Here is a 14,630-nt window from a genome sequence, read left to right on the forward strand (position 1 = left end):
AGCACGTGCTGAATAAGAGCATAATTTTGGTCTTCTAAAGGTCCCTCATGAAATTGGTACTATTCTAGTGCAATTTGATAACTACAAATGACTTTATATGTTTAAACCAAGAAACTACGTATTATTTGGGCTCCTAACTCAAGTAAATCTCATTGCTTGAACTCTATCTTGAAATTTGTTATCGTGCAAAAACTCTTAAAAATCTTGAGTTCTCCATAATAACATTGAATCCAAGGTTTTAGGCATCCCAATTGTGTATATACCACGTACTTTGATACATTTAGTTGATCTACATGGAAAGTTTGATATTATTTGAGGTTTTGAATGCTTATGTCTCAAGAATGCAAATATGAAAGTTTTCTCTTATGCAGTTTTGAATATTTAAAATGATCCAATACTTGTTGTATACCAAAGCCCTTCTACTTACCACCTTGAGTGCTCGCAAGCAATGTACCACTTTCTAAAACTCACAAATACATTAGAACATATTTTTCCTTGTATACAACGATATGCTTGAAATGACCATATGAAACACATGGAACTTTCCATTATTTTATATACTCCAAAGTCAATTTTTTTGCACATGAAACTTTCAATTATCTATAGCAAAATTGTGGAAGAGTCACCTAAAATTTTCTACAAGGTCGCTTCATTTTTTCTTGAGCTTATAAAGGTGATTTCTTCAAAGCATCAATCGTAGTCTTACGAGGGTCAACTTGATGAGTATAGTTCTTGATCATGACAGATTCTAAAATGCAAGGTTATATTTTTATAAAACCCTTTAGCTAACATATTTAAGCATATCAAGAGGTTTTTCTTAAATAAACCGTCTAATGCAAGTAGCATTTAATTTAAATTTGTAAAAAAAGGACACTTAAAGTGTCATGTTTTGTTACCAGACTAGTGTTAAAGAAACATCCGACGTGCATGATCTACCTACGACTTAGTCCTCCCAACAACCAAGCTATAGAGAATCACATTGTCCAAACCCTCTCCAAAGCAATTGAGATCTTCAAAAGGATTCCAAGTTTGGCATGGATAATGTTCATAAAGACTGCCAAGATGATTTGAACATGAATCCAGACGTTTCACTAAGTAGAGCATATTGACACGCCATGAATGGCTTTTTATCAGATCAACCACCAAATAAAGTACTCTATGTATTCTATGCTAGATTAATGTTCTTACCCTCCTACTAGATGCAGATGTTTGAGGAGGCATTCTACACGTCACACTTCTATGTTGCTTACATAAAGACTAACAACATTTACTATTCACCCACGTTAAGTAGTAAATTACAATTTTACACAAAAAAGGCTCTTTTTAAAAAAATGTATTATTTTTTTTAGCATTTTTATTACAAATATGACTCTCATAGTCTTAGACACATCCAAACAAGATGCTCAAGAGGTTTCATGAAGTTTTTATGCCATATTATGCAAAAGTTATGCTTCAAGTACTAGAATCTAGGCATGAGCCACACTTTAGTGGCTCCAACCACTTTTGTGGCCCATTACAAGACTATTGATCAAACAGGTGAATGCGTTACGATTGGGGGTTGTGGGATAGTGATGAGGGCTTAGTTTTTGAGAAAATTGGCTTCTTATTATTACATTGGCTATTACAGGCGCAAGGAGAAGTGCATTGGCGTTTTTTTGTAGGTGGCTTGAAAACACTTTGTCCCAAGATAATTTGGATAAAGTGTGGTTATGTGATAGTTTGCGGTTTTAATTTTTTTAAGTCAGGCCTAGAAAACAATAGTGGAAAGTTGTAAAACTATTGTGGAACTATAGATGTGGCTAATCACTTGTTTGTTTTCTTGCTTATGGTTGAAAAGTAGTCTTGACGATTGTACCATGCAAGGTACATGTTTGTATTTCCTTGAATCCCACTTCTCATCAATTTTTTCTTTAATAAACCGATGTGTGCTATTCTTTTTGTACAATAGCAACAGGAGATGAGTGATCTGACTATATCGAAGAAGTCTCATAGACCGTTATACTTTGACTCCATGTTGAATCAACCTCAGCTCTCTACTTGTTAAGAGTTTACAGGTGTCTTTTTGTGTATTATGCTCTATTGTACTATTCTTATTAAATTTAGTATATATCACAATCTCAAGATATACTACATTGTAGGGCTATAGATTTAATGTTTGTGCCAATTGCTCTGATGCGAGCTTCATGAAGATAACAAGAGGAGCCCTAGATTCATCAAAGAATCTAGAAGTAATATCGTCGCAAGTCCATTACAATGTGTTGGAAGCCTTTGCCCTCCACTATTTCACAAAGTAAACATGGCTTTCTCGTCTATAGGTACCGCATCAACCAAACATGAACGACTCTAGGTTTTATTTAATGGCTGACATCAAACCTCTGGTAGAGGGGGCTTAGGGAATGAGGTCAAAGATTTGGGTAGGTCTGCACATTCATTTTAAGTTAAATATATAGACTGTGAATTTCATTATGATCTCTTGTTAACATCAAAAGCTAACATGTTTGATGCTTTCATGTTTCCATGTAGCTAACCAAAACGTGGTTCAAACACCTTGATGTGGAGAAGCTCAAAGGAGACCTCATGAGTTGGGCAAAGAAATCCATATTGGATATGTATTAGACCTATTGTCCAAATTAGCAAATTTAATAACCATCATTATACTCATTTTTTGGAATATTTTGTATGAAACTTGTATGTGCTAATTTTTGGAGCATTTTGTAATCCTCCCCATCCTCATCACACCATCCAACATTTATGTAGAAAGCGCATCCATGTGTTCCGTTTCCCAACTCTTAGATGCAACCATCAAAGCGATGGAGTTAAGACGACCTTAGCTCTTGCTTGTCGATGTAAGCACCTAGAGCACAAAACTATGGAGCAGACCAAGATCACACAGTTGACCACACTATGATCACAAAAATGATCGCTCTAGGATCTTAGTGTTGAGAGAAGGTAAGCCCTTGGAATTCGAGAGAAGGTAAGTACTTAGTGTTCTATTGAGGCAAAAATATGGAAAGCATAGGAATCAAGGATGTGAGGTAAAGACTACAACTACCTATAGTGCCTCATTTTTAACAAAGAGTCAAGTTTGAAGTTTGTGTGTTGGTGGTGCCAATGATTGCGCTTACTCTCCATTTAATGCTGTGCAATTCCTTTTGGTTGCTTTTGTGTTGATGTTGTGATCACAGCACTCAACCACTTACACCGTGATCACATTGAGATCAAGACGAAGGCAACGACATGGATTGACCTAGGAAAGCACGCCCAACCTACTTCATTGATCCCCAATGAAGCCATATATGTCAATTGGATGGGTTCAAACAAAGGCAGCGACAAAGGAAATCTTCCCTTCCAACCTCTGCCTCCCCATTTCTTGTTAGGAAATAAGACGTAGCTAAATAGATAATTGAGTAGATTACTTAATGGAGAGAGACAGATTTATATACACGAGATTATAGAGTAGAGAGAGAGAGAGAGAGTACACACGATATACGTGGTTCACCCAATGTGGGCTACGTCCACGGGAAAGCAGCCACTCAATGGCTTTACTACTTCAAAACAAGAAGTAGTTTACAAAGGGATTATACCCTTAATGGAGCTCCCGCCTTGCTTCACTCTCACCACCTCACACTCACCTTGTTGGATCAACTTCACACTATGAAATGTGTGTAGAAATGGCCTCCTTTTATAGGCCAAAAGGGCTGCCCTCTCTTATGAGAGACAGCCATGTGTAGCCGCCCTTGTGCGAATAAGTCCAAATCGGACACTCCAATCCGCCCATGTGTGGCCGCCCTTGAGAAGACAAGTCCGCTTTTGAATTCGGCCACCGGCCACCGGCCATTGACTTCCGACCACCGGCCATCGGCCATTGACTATCAGCCACCGGCCAACCGACCGGTTGTTTTCCGACCACTTTCCGGCCGCCGTCCGGCCATAATATTCCGGCGAAAAAGAATATTCCGACGAAAAAAAAGTCTCGGGGGCCTCCGTCCCCGAGGCCTTTAAAGTTGCCCCTGATTCTTGTCCGTGAAAATTTTGGTTTCCGGTGAGTGATTTTCCTTCACGCACGATGGATTCTCCTCATAATGGGGGCCTTACAAATGTGCGCTTTTACCACAGAAAATTACAAGGGTAAATCAAGCTCCATACTTAACAATCTCCCACTTGGAGACTGATCTCCAAACCAAACCTGTGACTGCTTTGCATTCTGGCTTCTTATCCTTGAATGCCGATTGAAGATGAGCAAAAGCTCAACTTCTCCTTGTTGACCACCTTTGTAAACATGTCTGCAGGATTTTCACTTGTATGCACCTTTCCTAGCTTTAGTTGTCCCTCTTCCAAAAGAGTGCGTATGAAGTGATATCTCACCTCAATGTGCTTTGTCCTTGAATGAAAGGCTGAGTTCTTCGCAAGATGGATAGCGCTTTGGCTATCACTGTACAAGACACAATTGTCTTGTTTGAATCCAAGCTCTTCTAAGAATCTGTGAAGCCACAGAATTTCTTTGCTTACCTCCGTCATTGCTACATACTCTGCTTCCGTGGTAGAAAGTGAAACCACTTTCTGCAGCTTTGAAGCCCAGCTTACTGCTGTGCCTCCAACCGTGAACACATAGCCAGTAGTGCTCCTTCGAGTATCTTTGTCACCTGCCATATCTGCATCAACATACCCTTCTAGGAAAATATCAGTTCCTCCAAAATACAAAGCATTTGTTGTTGTCCCTTTTAGATACCTAAGTATCCACTTCACAGCTTGCCAATGCTCTTTACCTGGGTTGTCCATGAACCTACTCACAACTCCCACTGTATGTGCAATGTCTGGCCTTGTCCAGACCATAGCATACATTAGAGAACCTACCGCTGCAGCATATGGAACTTTAGACATATAGGCTATCTCGTCTTGTGTCTTTGGACACATATCCTTCGTTAGTTTAAAATGACCAGCCAAAGGTGTAGAAACTGGTTTTGTATTTTGCATTGCAAACCTTTCTAGTACCTTCTTGATGTAATCTTCTTGAGATAGCTTTATTGTCTTCTTCGTCCTGTCCCTTGATATTTTCATACCAAATATCCTCTTTGCAGCACCTAAATCTTTCATTGAAAAAGATTTGGACAAGTCCTCTTTTAGGTCTTTGATGTCCTGCATGTTAGCACTTGCAATCAACATGTCATCAACATACAACATTAGGATGATGAATTTTCCATCTCCCAAATTCTCCGTGTAGACGCAGTGATCCGAGTTGCATCTTGTGAATCCATGATCCAACATCCATTGATCAAACTTCAAGTACCATTGTCTTGATGCTTGCTTTAAACCATACAAGCTCTTCTTTAATCTGCAAACCATTTTCTCCTTACCTTTTACTTCATACCCCTTTGGTTGAAGCATGTAGATTTCCTCCTCTAAGTCACCGTGAGGGAATGCAGTATTTACATCCATTTGCTCGAGATTTAGATCATGAGCAACCACAAGGCTTAAGACAAGCCTAATTGAGTTCATTTTTACAACAGGAGAAAATATTTCATTGAAGTCAATACCTTTCTTTTGAGAAAAACCTTTTACCACAAGCCTAGACTTGTACCTTTTCTTCCCACCTTCTTCTTCCTTTAGCTTGTACACCCATTTGTTTTGAAGTGCCCGCTTACCTTTAGGCAACTCAACCAACTCCCATGTTTGGTTGCGATGTAGTGAGTCCATCTCCACTTGCATGCTCTTCATCCATTCTTCTTTGGATTCATGTTGCATAGCTTCTTCATATGATTCCAGCTCTCCAGAATCTGAGATCAAGAGATGGTTGAAGGAAGGAACAAACCTTTCTGGAGCTCTACTTGCTCTTGTAGATCTTCGGGGAATAGGTTGAGGCTCCTCATTTGGTTGACGTTGTTGCACATTGTCACCGTTTGCAGTCCTTGAGTCTTCACCGTCCTCAAGCTCCATGTACTCATCACCTGTTTCTTTTTTTTGTTTTCTTTCCAAGTAATCTTTGTACATATTTTGTTCGTTAAAAATTACATCCCTACTCCTTAAGATTTTACCATCTTCAGGATTCCATAGGCGATACCCAAAGTCTCCTTCTCCATAGCCAATGAAGAAACACTTTTTGGACTTTGCATCTAACTTTGATCTTAGGCTTCTATCTCTGTGCATGAAAGCCTCACACCCAAAAACTTTGAGAAATGCATAATTCACCGGTTTACCTGTCCATGCCTCTTCTGGAACTCCCCCATCCAATGCCGTTGAGGGTGACCGATTGATTAAGTACACAGACGTACTTACAGCTTCCGCCCAAAGCTCAAGCAGTAGGCCTGCATGTAGCCGCATGCTTCGTGCTCGTTCCATGATTGTCCTGTTCATCCTTTCCGAAATCCCATTTTGTTGAGGTGTCCTTGGGGTTGTCCTTTGCCTCCGAATGCCATTGCTAGCACAAAAGCTTTCAAAAGCTTGGCTGCAATATTCGCCTCCATTGTCGGATCTGAGGCATTTAACCTTGGTACCTGTTTCATTCTCCACAAAGGCTTTCCACCTTTGAAATATGGAAAATACATCGGATTTATTCTTCATGACATAAACCCATGTTTTTCTAGTCGCATCGTCTATGAATGTTACATAGTACAATGAGCCACCAAGTGATGGTGTACTTGCAGGACCCCAAACATCAGAATGAACCAACTCAAGTTTTTTATTTTTTCTTTCATTTCCTGATTTTTGAAATTTGACCCTCTTTTGTTTACCATAAACACAATCTTCACAGAACTCTAAGTCCACTTCTTTCAAACCGGTAGAAGCTTCTTTGTTTGAAGGATTTGCATTCCTTTGGCACTCATATGCCCAAGTCGGTAGTGCCACACCGCACTGTCAACTTCTGTAGTTGCTGCACAAGCTGAAGGTTGCGTGCTAACAGTACACAAGTAAAGTGTACCGACTTTTTCACCCTTGGCAACCACCAAAGATCCCTTTGAGATCTTCCACCGTTTCTTTCCGAATGCAATGTTGTGACCTTCATCGTCCAATTGTCCTGTAGAGATCAAATTTTTGCGAAGAGAAGGATCATGCCTAACATCTTTAAGCTTCCATTCATTTCTGTTAGCAATTTTGACAGAAACTGTACCTTTGCCGAAAATCTCACAAGCTTCATCATCTCCCAAGTATACATACCCAAAATTACCTTTGGTGTAGTCTTGGAAATGTTGCTTGTGTGGTGCCGCATGGAATGAAGCCCCGGAATCTACTATCCAGGAATTAGACACATTGTCTAATGAGAGAATTAGAGCATCTTGCTCTACTTTACCTGCCACATTGGCCTCCGATGTTGGCTTGTTGTCTTGAGACTCTGTCTCCTTCTTCTTCTTGGACCAGCAATCCTTCTTGACGTGGCCCTTCTTGCCGCAGTTCCAACATTCAAGTACTGACTTTGTGCGTGACTTGCTCCGCCTTGAGCGATCACGACCCTTTTGGTTTTTGAACCTCTCCTTAAGCCTTCCTCTTGTTTCCACTGATAGTGCATCACTTGATGATTCTCCTGTGCTTCTCCTTCGCATTTCCTCGCGTAGGAGAACACCCACAACATCATCAAACTTAAGAGTATTTGTGCCAGAGATAGAATTACTTACAGCCATCACAAGGCTGTCCCAACTATCCGGTAGAGATGATAGTATAAGGAGAGTTCGCACTTCGTCATCGAAATTGATTTTCACTGATCGAAGTTGACTTATGTTTGTGTTAAAGTCATTTAGGTGTTCTGCAACTGAACCATTCTCTGCCATCTTTAGATTGAACAAGCGCTTCATAAGAAATACCTTATTGGATGCCGATGGTTTCTCGTCTCTGAAACATTGAAGGCCACCGTTGACGCCAAGATTAACCGGATTGTTCCTAGTGCCTTTCGATCAAGGACAATCCACGCTTCATCTACCATTGTTGCGGGCTTCTTCGCAAGACCGCCTAGTGGCAAATAGAGGTCCTTCTGGTAGAGATAGTCTTCAATCTGCATCTTCCAATGTTGGTAGTTTTTGCCATTGAACTTCTCAATCTTGAGCTTCCCTTCCTCCGCCATAACTCCCACTCAATTCAAGGAATCCTTTCCTTGAGATAATTTAGCTACGAGCAAACCTTGCTCTGATACCAGTTGTTAGGAAATAAGACGTAGCTAAATAGATAATTGAGTAGATTACTTAATGGAGAGAGACAGATTTATATACACGAGATTATAGAGTAGAGAGAGAGAGAGAGAGAGTACACACGATATACGTGGTTCACCCAATGTGGGCTATGTCCACGGGAAAGCAGCCACTCAATGGCTTTAGTACTTCAAAACAAGAAGTAGTTTACAAAGGGATTATACCCTTAATGGAGCTCCCGCCTTGCTTCACTCTCACCACCTCACACTCACCTTGTTGCATCAACTTCACACTATGAAATGTGTGTAGAAATGGCCTCCTTTTATATGCCAAAAGGGCTGCCCTCTCTTATGAGAGACAGCCATGTGTAGCCGCCCTTGTGCGAATAAGTCCAAATCGGACCCTCCAATCCGCCCATGTGTGGCCGCCCTTGAGAAGACAAGTCCGCTTTTGAATTCGGCCACCGGCCACCGGCCATTGACTTCCGACCACCGGCCATCGGCCATTGACTATTGGCCACCGGCCAACCGACCGGTTGTTTTCCGACCACTTTCCGACCATAATATTCCGGCGAAAAAGAATATTCTGACGAAAAAAAAGTCTCGGGGGCCTCCGCCCCCGAGGCCTTTAAAGTTGCCCCTGATTCTTGTCCGTGAAAATTTTGGTTTCCGGTGAGTGATTTTCCTTCACGCGCGATGGCTTCTCCTCATAATGGGGGCCTTACAAATGTGCGCTTTTACCACAGAAAATTACAAGGGTAAATCAGGCTCCATACTTAACATTTCTCAAGAGAATCGATGGCAATGGTTGAAGAGGTAAAAGACCCGGGAAAAGACCAGACACATAGCAAATGAAAGGAACTGATGCTCTCTCTTATTGAACAAACCGCAATTACCACTGAAAAGGAAGGTCCAAGCTTGCAATTCTGGGGGGTGGGGGGACTCACCCAACTCATGGTAGGTCCAATAGAGAAGAGCGTTTCCTTCACCCAATTGTTGTACCCCACGGTGGATGCACACCCCTGCAACTCTCTCTGCCTCTGTCTTGCATGAACCCTAACTTAGTTACAAGGGAGGTGCGAGAGCACTTGTGGAAAGTGAGGTGGACCGTGGAACCGATGTGTAGAAAAAGGTTAAAGGCTAAACAATGAAGGGGTTGCTAGAACTTGGGGACCAAGGTGGGGAAATTGAAGCAAATAGGTTGGTGGAGAGAGAGGGAATGGTGATGGCTAAGGACGCTTTTACAAACATTCGATCGAGGTCCATGGACAAAATCAGGACCAATTAACACGCGCCATTTTGGAATGGCCATCCGAAAGGGATTCACAGGTTGGCGCCATGGCCACAAGTTGGCGCTCATGTGGTAGCCTAGTCACGCCCGTCCTTTTCAGAAGAATAAAGTGCGCAAGCATTTGAACTCACGCCATGCGACTTAGAGGCAGACGATCAAACCATGCAACCCAATCATCTCTCTTGGTTTAATTATCAAGGAAGAAGATAAATTTTGTTCACAATGTGTGAAGGGGGTAGCACTCAAATGCAAATCAATGCAATTTGAAGGGCGCCCATGTAGGACCCACGGGGATTTGTGAAAGCGCCCTAAGGCCCCTATCACACCCTCGTCACTAAGTGACACCTCCATTTGGAGGTGGGATCAATGGCTCTCGATCACCGGTTGATCCTGACCGTTGGATTACGGAATGCAAAAGATTCCCACTTTCTCGGATCTAAGACTTGAACCCACTACCATCTCCCCCACGGGATTGACTCTAACCACTAGGCTAACGCGCACTCATTGAAAGGTGTGTGTGGGATAAGTTTATAGATCACTGCGTCACGGACAGGTTCACACCGAGTTCACACCAAATTTGGTGTGGTGTGCAGGCCCTCCCCAGTTCACACCTAGTTCACACCATGTTCACGTCGAGTTCACACCGAGTTCACACCGAGTTCACACCAAATTTGGTGTGGTGCACATATCTTCGAGTTCACGCTTAGTTCACACCTAGTTTAAATGTCGATCGGACGGCCCGGATTGCACCCGCCTCGCAACGCCTACTATGGGCCATTGATCCCACCTCCCTGGGGAGGTGTCATTTAGTGACGAGGCTATCACACTTGGACACCCGCCGCGGTCCCACTCTGATATTCAGAGTGCTAGCCGATTAGCTATCACGATTCACATAGAAATTTGAGAAATCAGAGAGTCCAGAGACCAAATTCTCACAACGTATGGGGGTGGGGCAGATTTTAAGGCCACCACAATGCCACATTTTACACTGCAGAGGAGGACTCAACACCTGTCAGCTGTTTGCAGATGGCCTTGCTTGGTTTAGACGGGGCGGAGGCAGAAGTGTGTGGTGGCACACATTTATTGGTCCAAAAATGAAGAGCAACTTTCTGGACCCACCTGCGAACCCCCCCTCCACGGAAATGTCTAGCAGCTTGCTCTTTTGCAGCGCAAAACACGGATCGCAGAAGCCAAGCATCCAATACACCCGTGCATTCTGTAAACGATTGACTTTAACATTGTATTTTCCTCTACCTTCGCTTCTTGTTGTGACGACCCGGGAGTTGGGCCGTCAATGCGGAGAAGCGTGGTGGGCACGTTTGCGGAAGCTTGCGGAGAAAAGGGGCCCGGCTCGGGTGAGACCGGCTCGGGATAAGGTGCTTTTGTCTTCAAGGGGCCCGGCTCGGACGGGACCGGCTCGGGCGAGGTGCTTGTCTTCAAGGGGCCTGGCTCGGACGGGACCGGCTCAGGGGACCCGGCTCGGACGGGACCGGCTTGGGTCGAGGTGTTTGTCTTCAAGAGGGCCTGGCTCGGACGGCTCGGACGGGACCGCTCGGGCGAGTTGCCTTCAAAGGGGCCCGACTCGGACGGGACCGGCTCGGGCGTGGTTGCGTTCCGTGGGTCGGCGGCCGTGGTGCGTTTCGCGGGTCTTGCGTTCCGGATCCCTAGCCCCACGTAGCCTCAAGCTCCCCCGCACTCACGGAGGGTCATAGCGTGCCCTGGGGAACCTTGCGTGGAGTCCCCACGGTGCACGAGTGCGTGGAGTGAGGCTAGCGTGTTTAGGTGGGGGGTCCCCTCCCGTGGCCGTTTTCGGGAGGCTCATACCCCTTATACTTGTGAACGATGGAGGAGGCTCGGCTTGCCGCGGGCCACGTCCGAACCCCGCCTGAAAACGTGGCTGAGGGTGTTTGCCCGCCTCTCTGGCAAGGTACTCAGCCCAGTTTCTTCTTTTCGCTCAGCGAATACAAGCTCGCCACCGAAGTAGGGCGAGGCGACACGGCATGTGGTCGCTGTGCCCGTACCACCGCACGGGCTAAACGCTTAAGAGCCAGTGCACAGAGGATGGCGATGGCTGAGCGGCGGCAACATGTGGTGCTGCTAGAATTTGGGGACCAAGGTGGGGACATTAGTGAAGCATTAAATAGGTCAGTGCAAAGAATAGGGAGGGAATGGCGATGGCTTATAAGCAGCAGCAGCATCATGTGGTCGCGGTGCCCTTGCTAGCGCAGGGACATCTCAACCCGCTCATGCGCTTCTGCAAGCTGCTAGCCAAGCAACAACCCGGCATCATCGTCACCTTCGTCGATCTCGACTTCGGTGCCGACGCCGCCGATCGCACAGCAGCGCATCCGGCCTTACCCAGCTACCGCTACGGCTGCTACTACGCCTCATTCACTTGTCCGCCGCGTCCGCCTCCCCATCCGCGGCATCGACCTCTCCAACGGCTTCAGGCTCCCCTTGTTGGAACTCTTCCGTACCTTTCTCTCCATCGCTCTCGATCTCGAGAAACTCATCCTCTCTCTCAGCCGACATGGGCCCCCTGTCACCTGCCTCCTCTCCGACTTCAACATTACGTTCCCTACCCAAGATGTTGCCGACAAGCTCGGCATTCCCCGGATTGTGCTCTACCCGTGCTGCGCTTCACGCCTTCTGTTCACCCATTACCTCACGCAAGGGGAGCTCGTCTCCCTTGAAAAAGGTTCGTCTCTCTCTCTCTCTCTCTCTCTCTCTCACACACACACACACACACACACACACACACACACACACACACACACACTCACTCACTCAACAGTACACAAAATTCCTTCTAGTGCAGTGGCTACCATCTTATCCTCAAAAGGGAATCAGCAAATGTAGTCAAGTTTGCATTGCTCTCCTAAAGGGTTGATTCCTTGTAAAGGTGAATATTTTCCTTTTTTTGCCTCAAGGTTTTAAGGCCTATATTGCCACCCGCAACATGTAGAATTGGTGCCTTGTAGTGAAGGAGGCATCAACAGCAGCAGGCATAGAAATGCAAAAGATTTTTTGCGAACTTACCGGTCTGCCAACATTACGCAACGGAGATATTCCCCATTTCAAGCATGTCACAGATGAAACAGTCTCTTTCTGGACCAACTCAACCAAGTCATGGCAAGTTTGTGACACTCGAGCCCACGCTGTTGTCGTCAACAGCTTTGAAGATCTTGAGGCTTCCACCTTTGCCACTCTATCTAAATGTTGCAATGTTCCGATTTATGATGTGGGGTTTTGGGTAGAATCCCTCAATGAGGAGAGTGCCACTAGCTTGTGGGAAGAAGACAAAGGTTGCTTGGCTTGGCTTGATCAACAGCCCATCTCATCTGTTCTATACATCTCCTTTGGGAGCACAGCCATCCTTTCAAAAACCCAATATGAAGAGTTTTTGAATGGCCTCCTCGCCAGCCAACAACATTTTCTATGGGTTCTTAGAGCCGGGCTAGTGGATGACATCGACTACTCCTCTAGTGTTGCCCAGATTGTGTCAGAATCTGATGGGAAAGGCCTTGTCATCAATTGGGCTCCTCAACAGCAAGTCCTTTCCCACCCTTCTGTGGGAGGGTTTCTGACACATTGTGGTTGGAATTCCACTAGTGAATCCATAGCAAATGGAGTGCCCATGCTTTGCTGGCCCTACTATGCAGATCAACCTTTAAATGCACGTTGCATTGTCGACGAATGGAAGGTTGGGCTTTGGGTGAAATGTAGCAAGGAGGATACTGGCCTCATTGAGAGGGGTGATATTGAGAAAGTCATTAGAGCTCTGATGGAGGGTCCTGAAGGGAAACATGTAAGAGAAAATGCCACAAAGTTGAAAGAGAGATGCTGTCAGTGCTCCCTCGAGAATGGCTCCTCTTACAGGAAGCTCAAAGCTCTTATGAAATCTCTGTAGTAATCAACGTCCAAAGTAGAGCACTGTTTAAAGCCAACATGCAACTTTGGACCTTGACTTTCAACAACTCTTTGATAATGTCCTTGGAATTATTTTCAACAACTATTTGATAACGTCCTTGGGATTAATTTCAACAACTAAACATTGTGATTGAATGCTCCATTATGCAACACACACACACACACTTGCTCGCATAACAAAGACAAACACTATATTTAATGTACGTAGGGTATGGGGGCCATTATATAATGGGATGGCCCCCTTTTTTGAAGCGGAGCGAGCTGCATAAAGTAAGATAAAACAGCACGAGTTCTAGGACACGGTAGCGCAGGAGGCGATATGGTTACATAGAGGAATTTGAAATTTAATAGGGCACAATGTGCGTTCGATCCTCTCTAGTGCCTTCGGTCACGAATACCCCCCCGTGTTGTTCTCGCACTGGCATCCAAATTTTTAACACGGGAAATTCTTCGCTGGTGCCTTCGGTCATGAATACACCCCGTGTTGTTCTCGCACTGGCATCCAATATTTTAACACAAGAAATTCTTCACGCCTGTCGCGTTCGTTGTTGGAGGTTGCCATTTCACCCAAGGTTTTTGCAGTAGGCCCGGCGTCCTCGTGAAGGTACTTAACATAGCCCCTTTACCCTAGGAGCAACCGTTGCGAAAAAGCATGACAGACACCGAGCTAGGCTCCACCCAAGATGAAAATGAACTTTTTTCTAAGAACTTGGGGAGCCTTAGTGTGAATATTTTTAATGCTTAAATTACCAATTTCTAGAGATTTTACAATACATTTCTTTAGTTTTTACCTTGATTACTTAATCTATACTATATATAATGGGGAAAGGGATTCCAACTCCTCCCCCAAACACGTTGCGTATTCTCCTTTCTCCAGCTAGTGTGCCGTGCAGACAGCGAGCGAACACACAAAGAGTGAGAATTCCTTCTGAGAGGAAGGCTCACTAAGAGAGAGAGAGAGAGAGAGAGAGAGAGAGAGAGAGAGAGAGAGGCTGTTAAGCTAGAGACAGAGATACATAGAGAGAGATGGCAAGAAGCCGTGAGCAATGCATTGCCTGGAACAATTGTTTGTATTGATTTAGAGTGGTGGTTATATACACAAGAATGGGGCCGTTACAGGTCGGTCACAAATGTCCTATGAGGCTCCTAGGAAGTCGGGTGGTTGTGCCTATTAGGATGACGCCTAGGATGGATGATGTTGATTATTTATTCCAACACGCCCCTGTAAGACACATCGTGCATACAGAGGCATGTGTAGTGCGAGATGCATTCTACACGCTTTGGTAGATACAAGCA

The 14,630-nt window shown here is 44.6% G+C and overlaps 1 protein-coding gene across 1 annotated transcript; it reads left to right on the forward strand.

The window, feature by feature from the left end:
* Positions 1 to 11,246: 11,246 nt before the first annotated feature.
* Positions 11,247 to 13,476, forward strand: LOC147446050 (UDP-glycosyltransferase 76H1-like). The gene is made up of 3 exons (XM_086525373.1): positions 11,247 to 11,548; positions 11,678 to 12,102; positions 12,386 to 13,476. Exons 1-3 carry the CDS (start codon positions 11,247 to 11,249, stop codon positions 13,312 to 13,314), a joined length of 1,656 nt encoding a protein of 551 aa, XP_086381499.1. The 3' UTR covers positions 13,315 to 13,476.
* The last annotated feature ends 1,154 nt before the right edge of the window (positions 13,477 to 14,630 follow it).

Source organism: Adiantum capillus-veneris, chromosome 12 (assembly GCF_014529385.1).
Source record: "Adiantum capillus-veneris isolate H3 chromosome 12, ASM1452938v2, whole genome shotgun sequence".
Lineage (NCBI taxonomy): Eukaryota > Viridiplantae > Streptophyta > Polypodiopsida > Polypodiales > Pteridaceae > Adiantum > Adiantum capillus-veneris.

Excerpts from the sequence above, each read along its gene's own strand:
- LOC147446050 (XM_086525373.1), top strand. The coding sequence starts at position 11,247 with ATGGAGGAGGCTCGGCTTGCCGCGGGCCACGTCCGAACCCCGCCTGAA. Across the intron at positions 11,549-11,677 it reads ATTAGTGAAGCATTAAATAG|CAACAACCCGGCATCATCGT; the intron begins GTCAGTGCAAAG and ends CTGCTAGCCAAG. Across the intron at positions 12,103-12,385 it reads GCTCGTCTCCCTTGAAAAAG|TGAAGGAGGCATCAACAGCA; the intron begins GTTCGTCTCTCT and ends GGTGCCTTGTAG.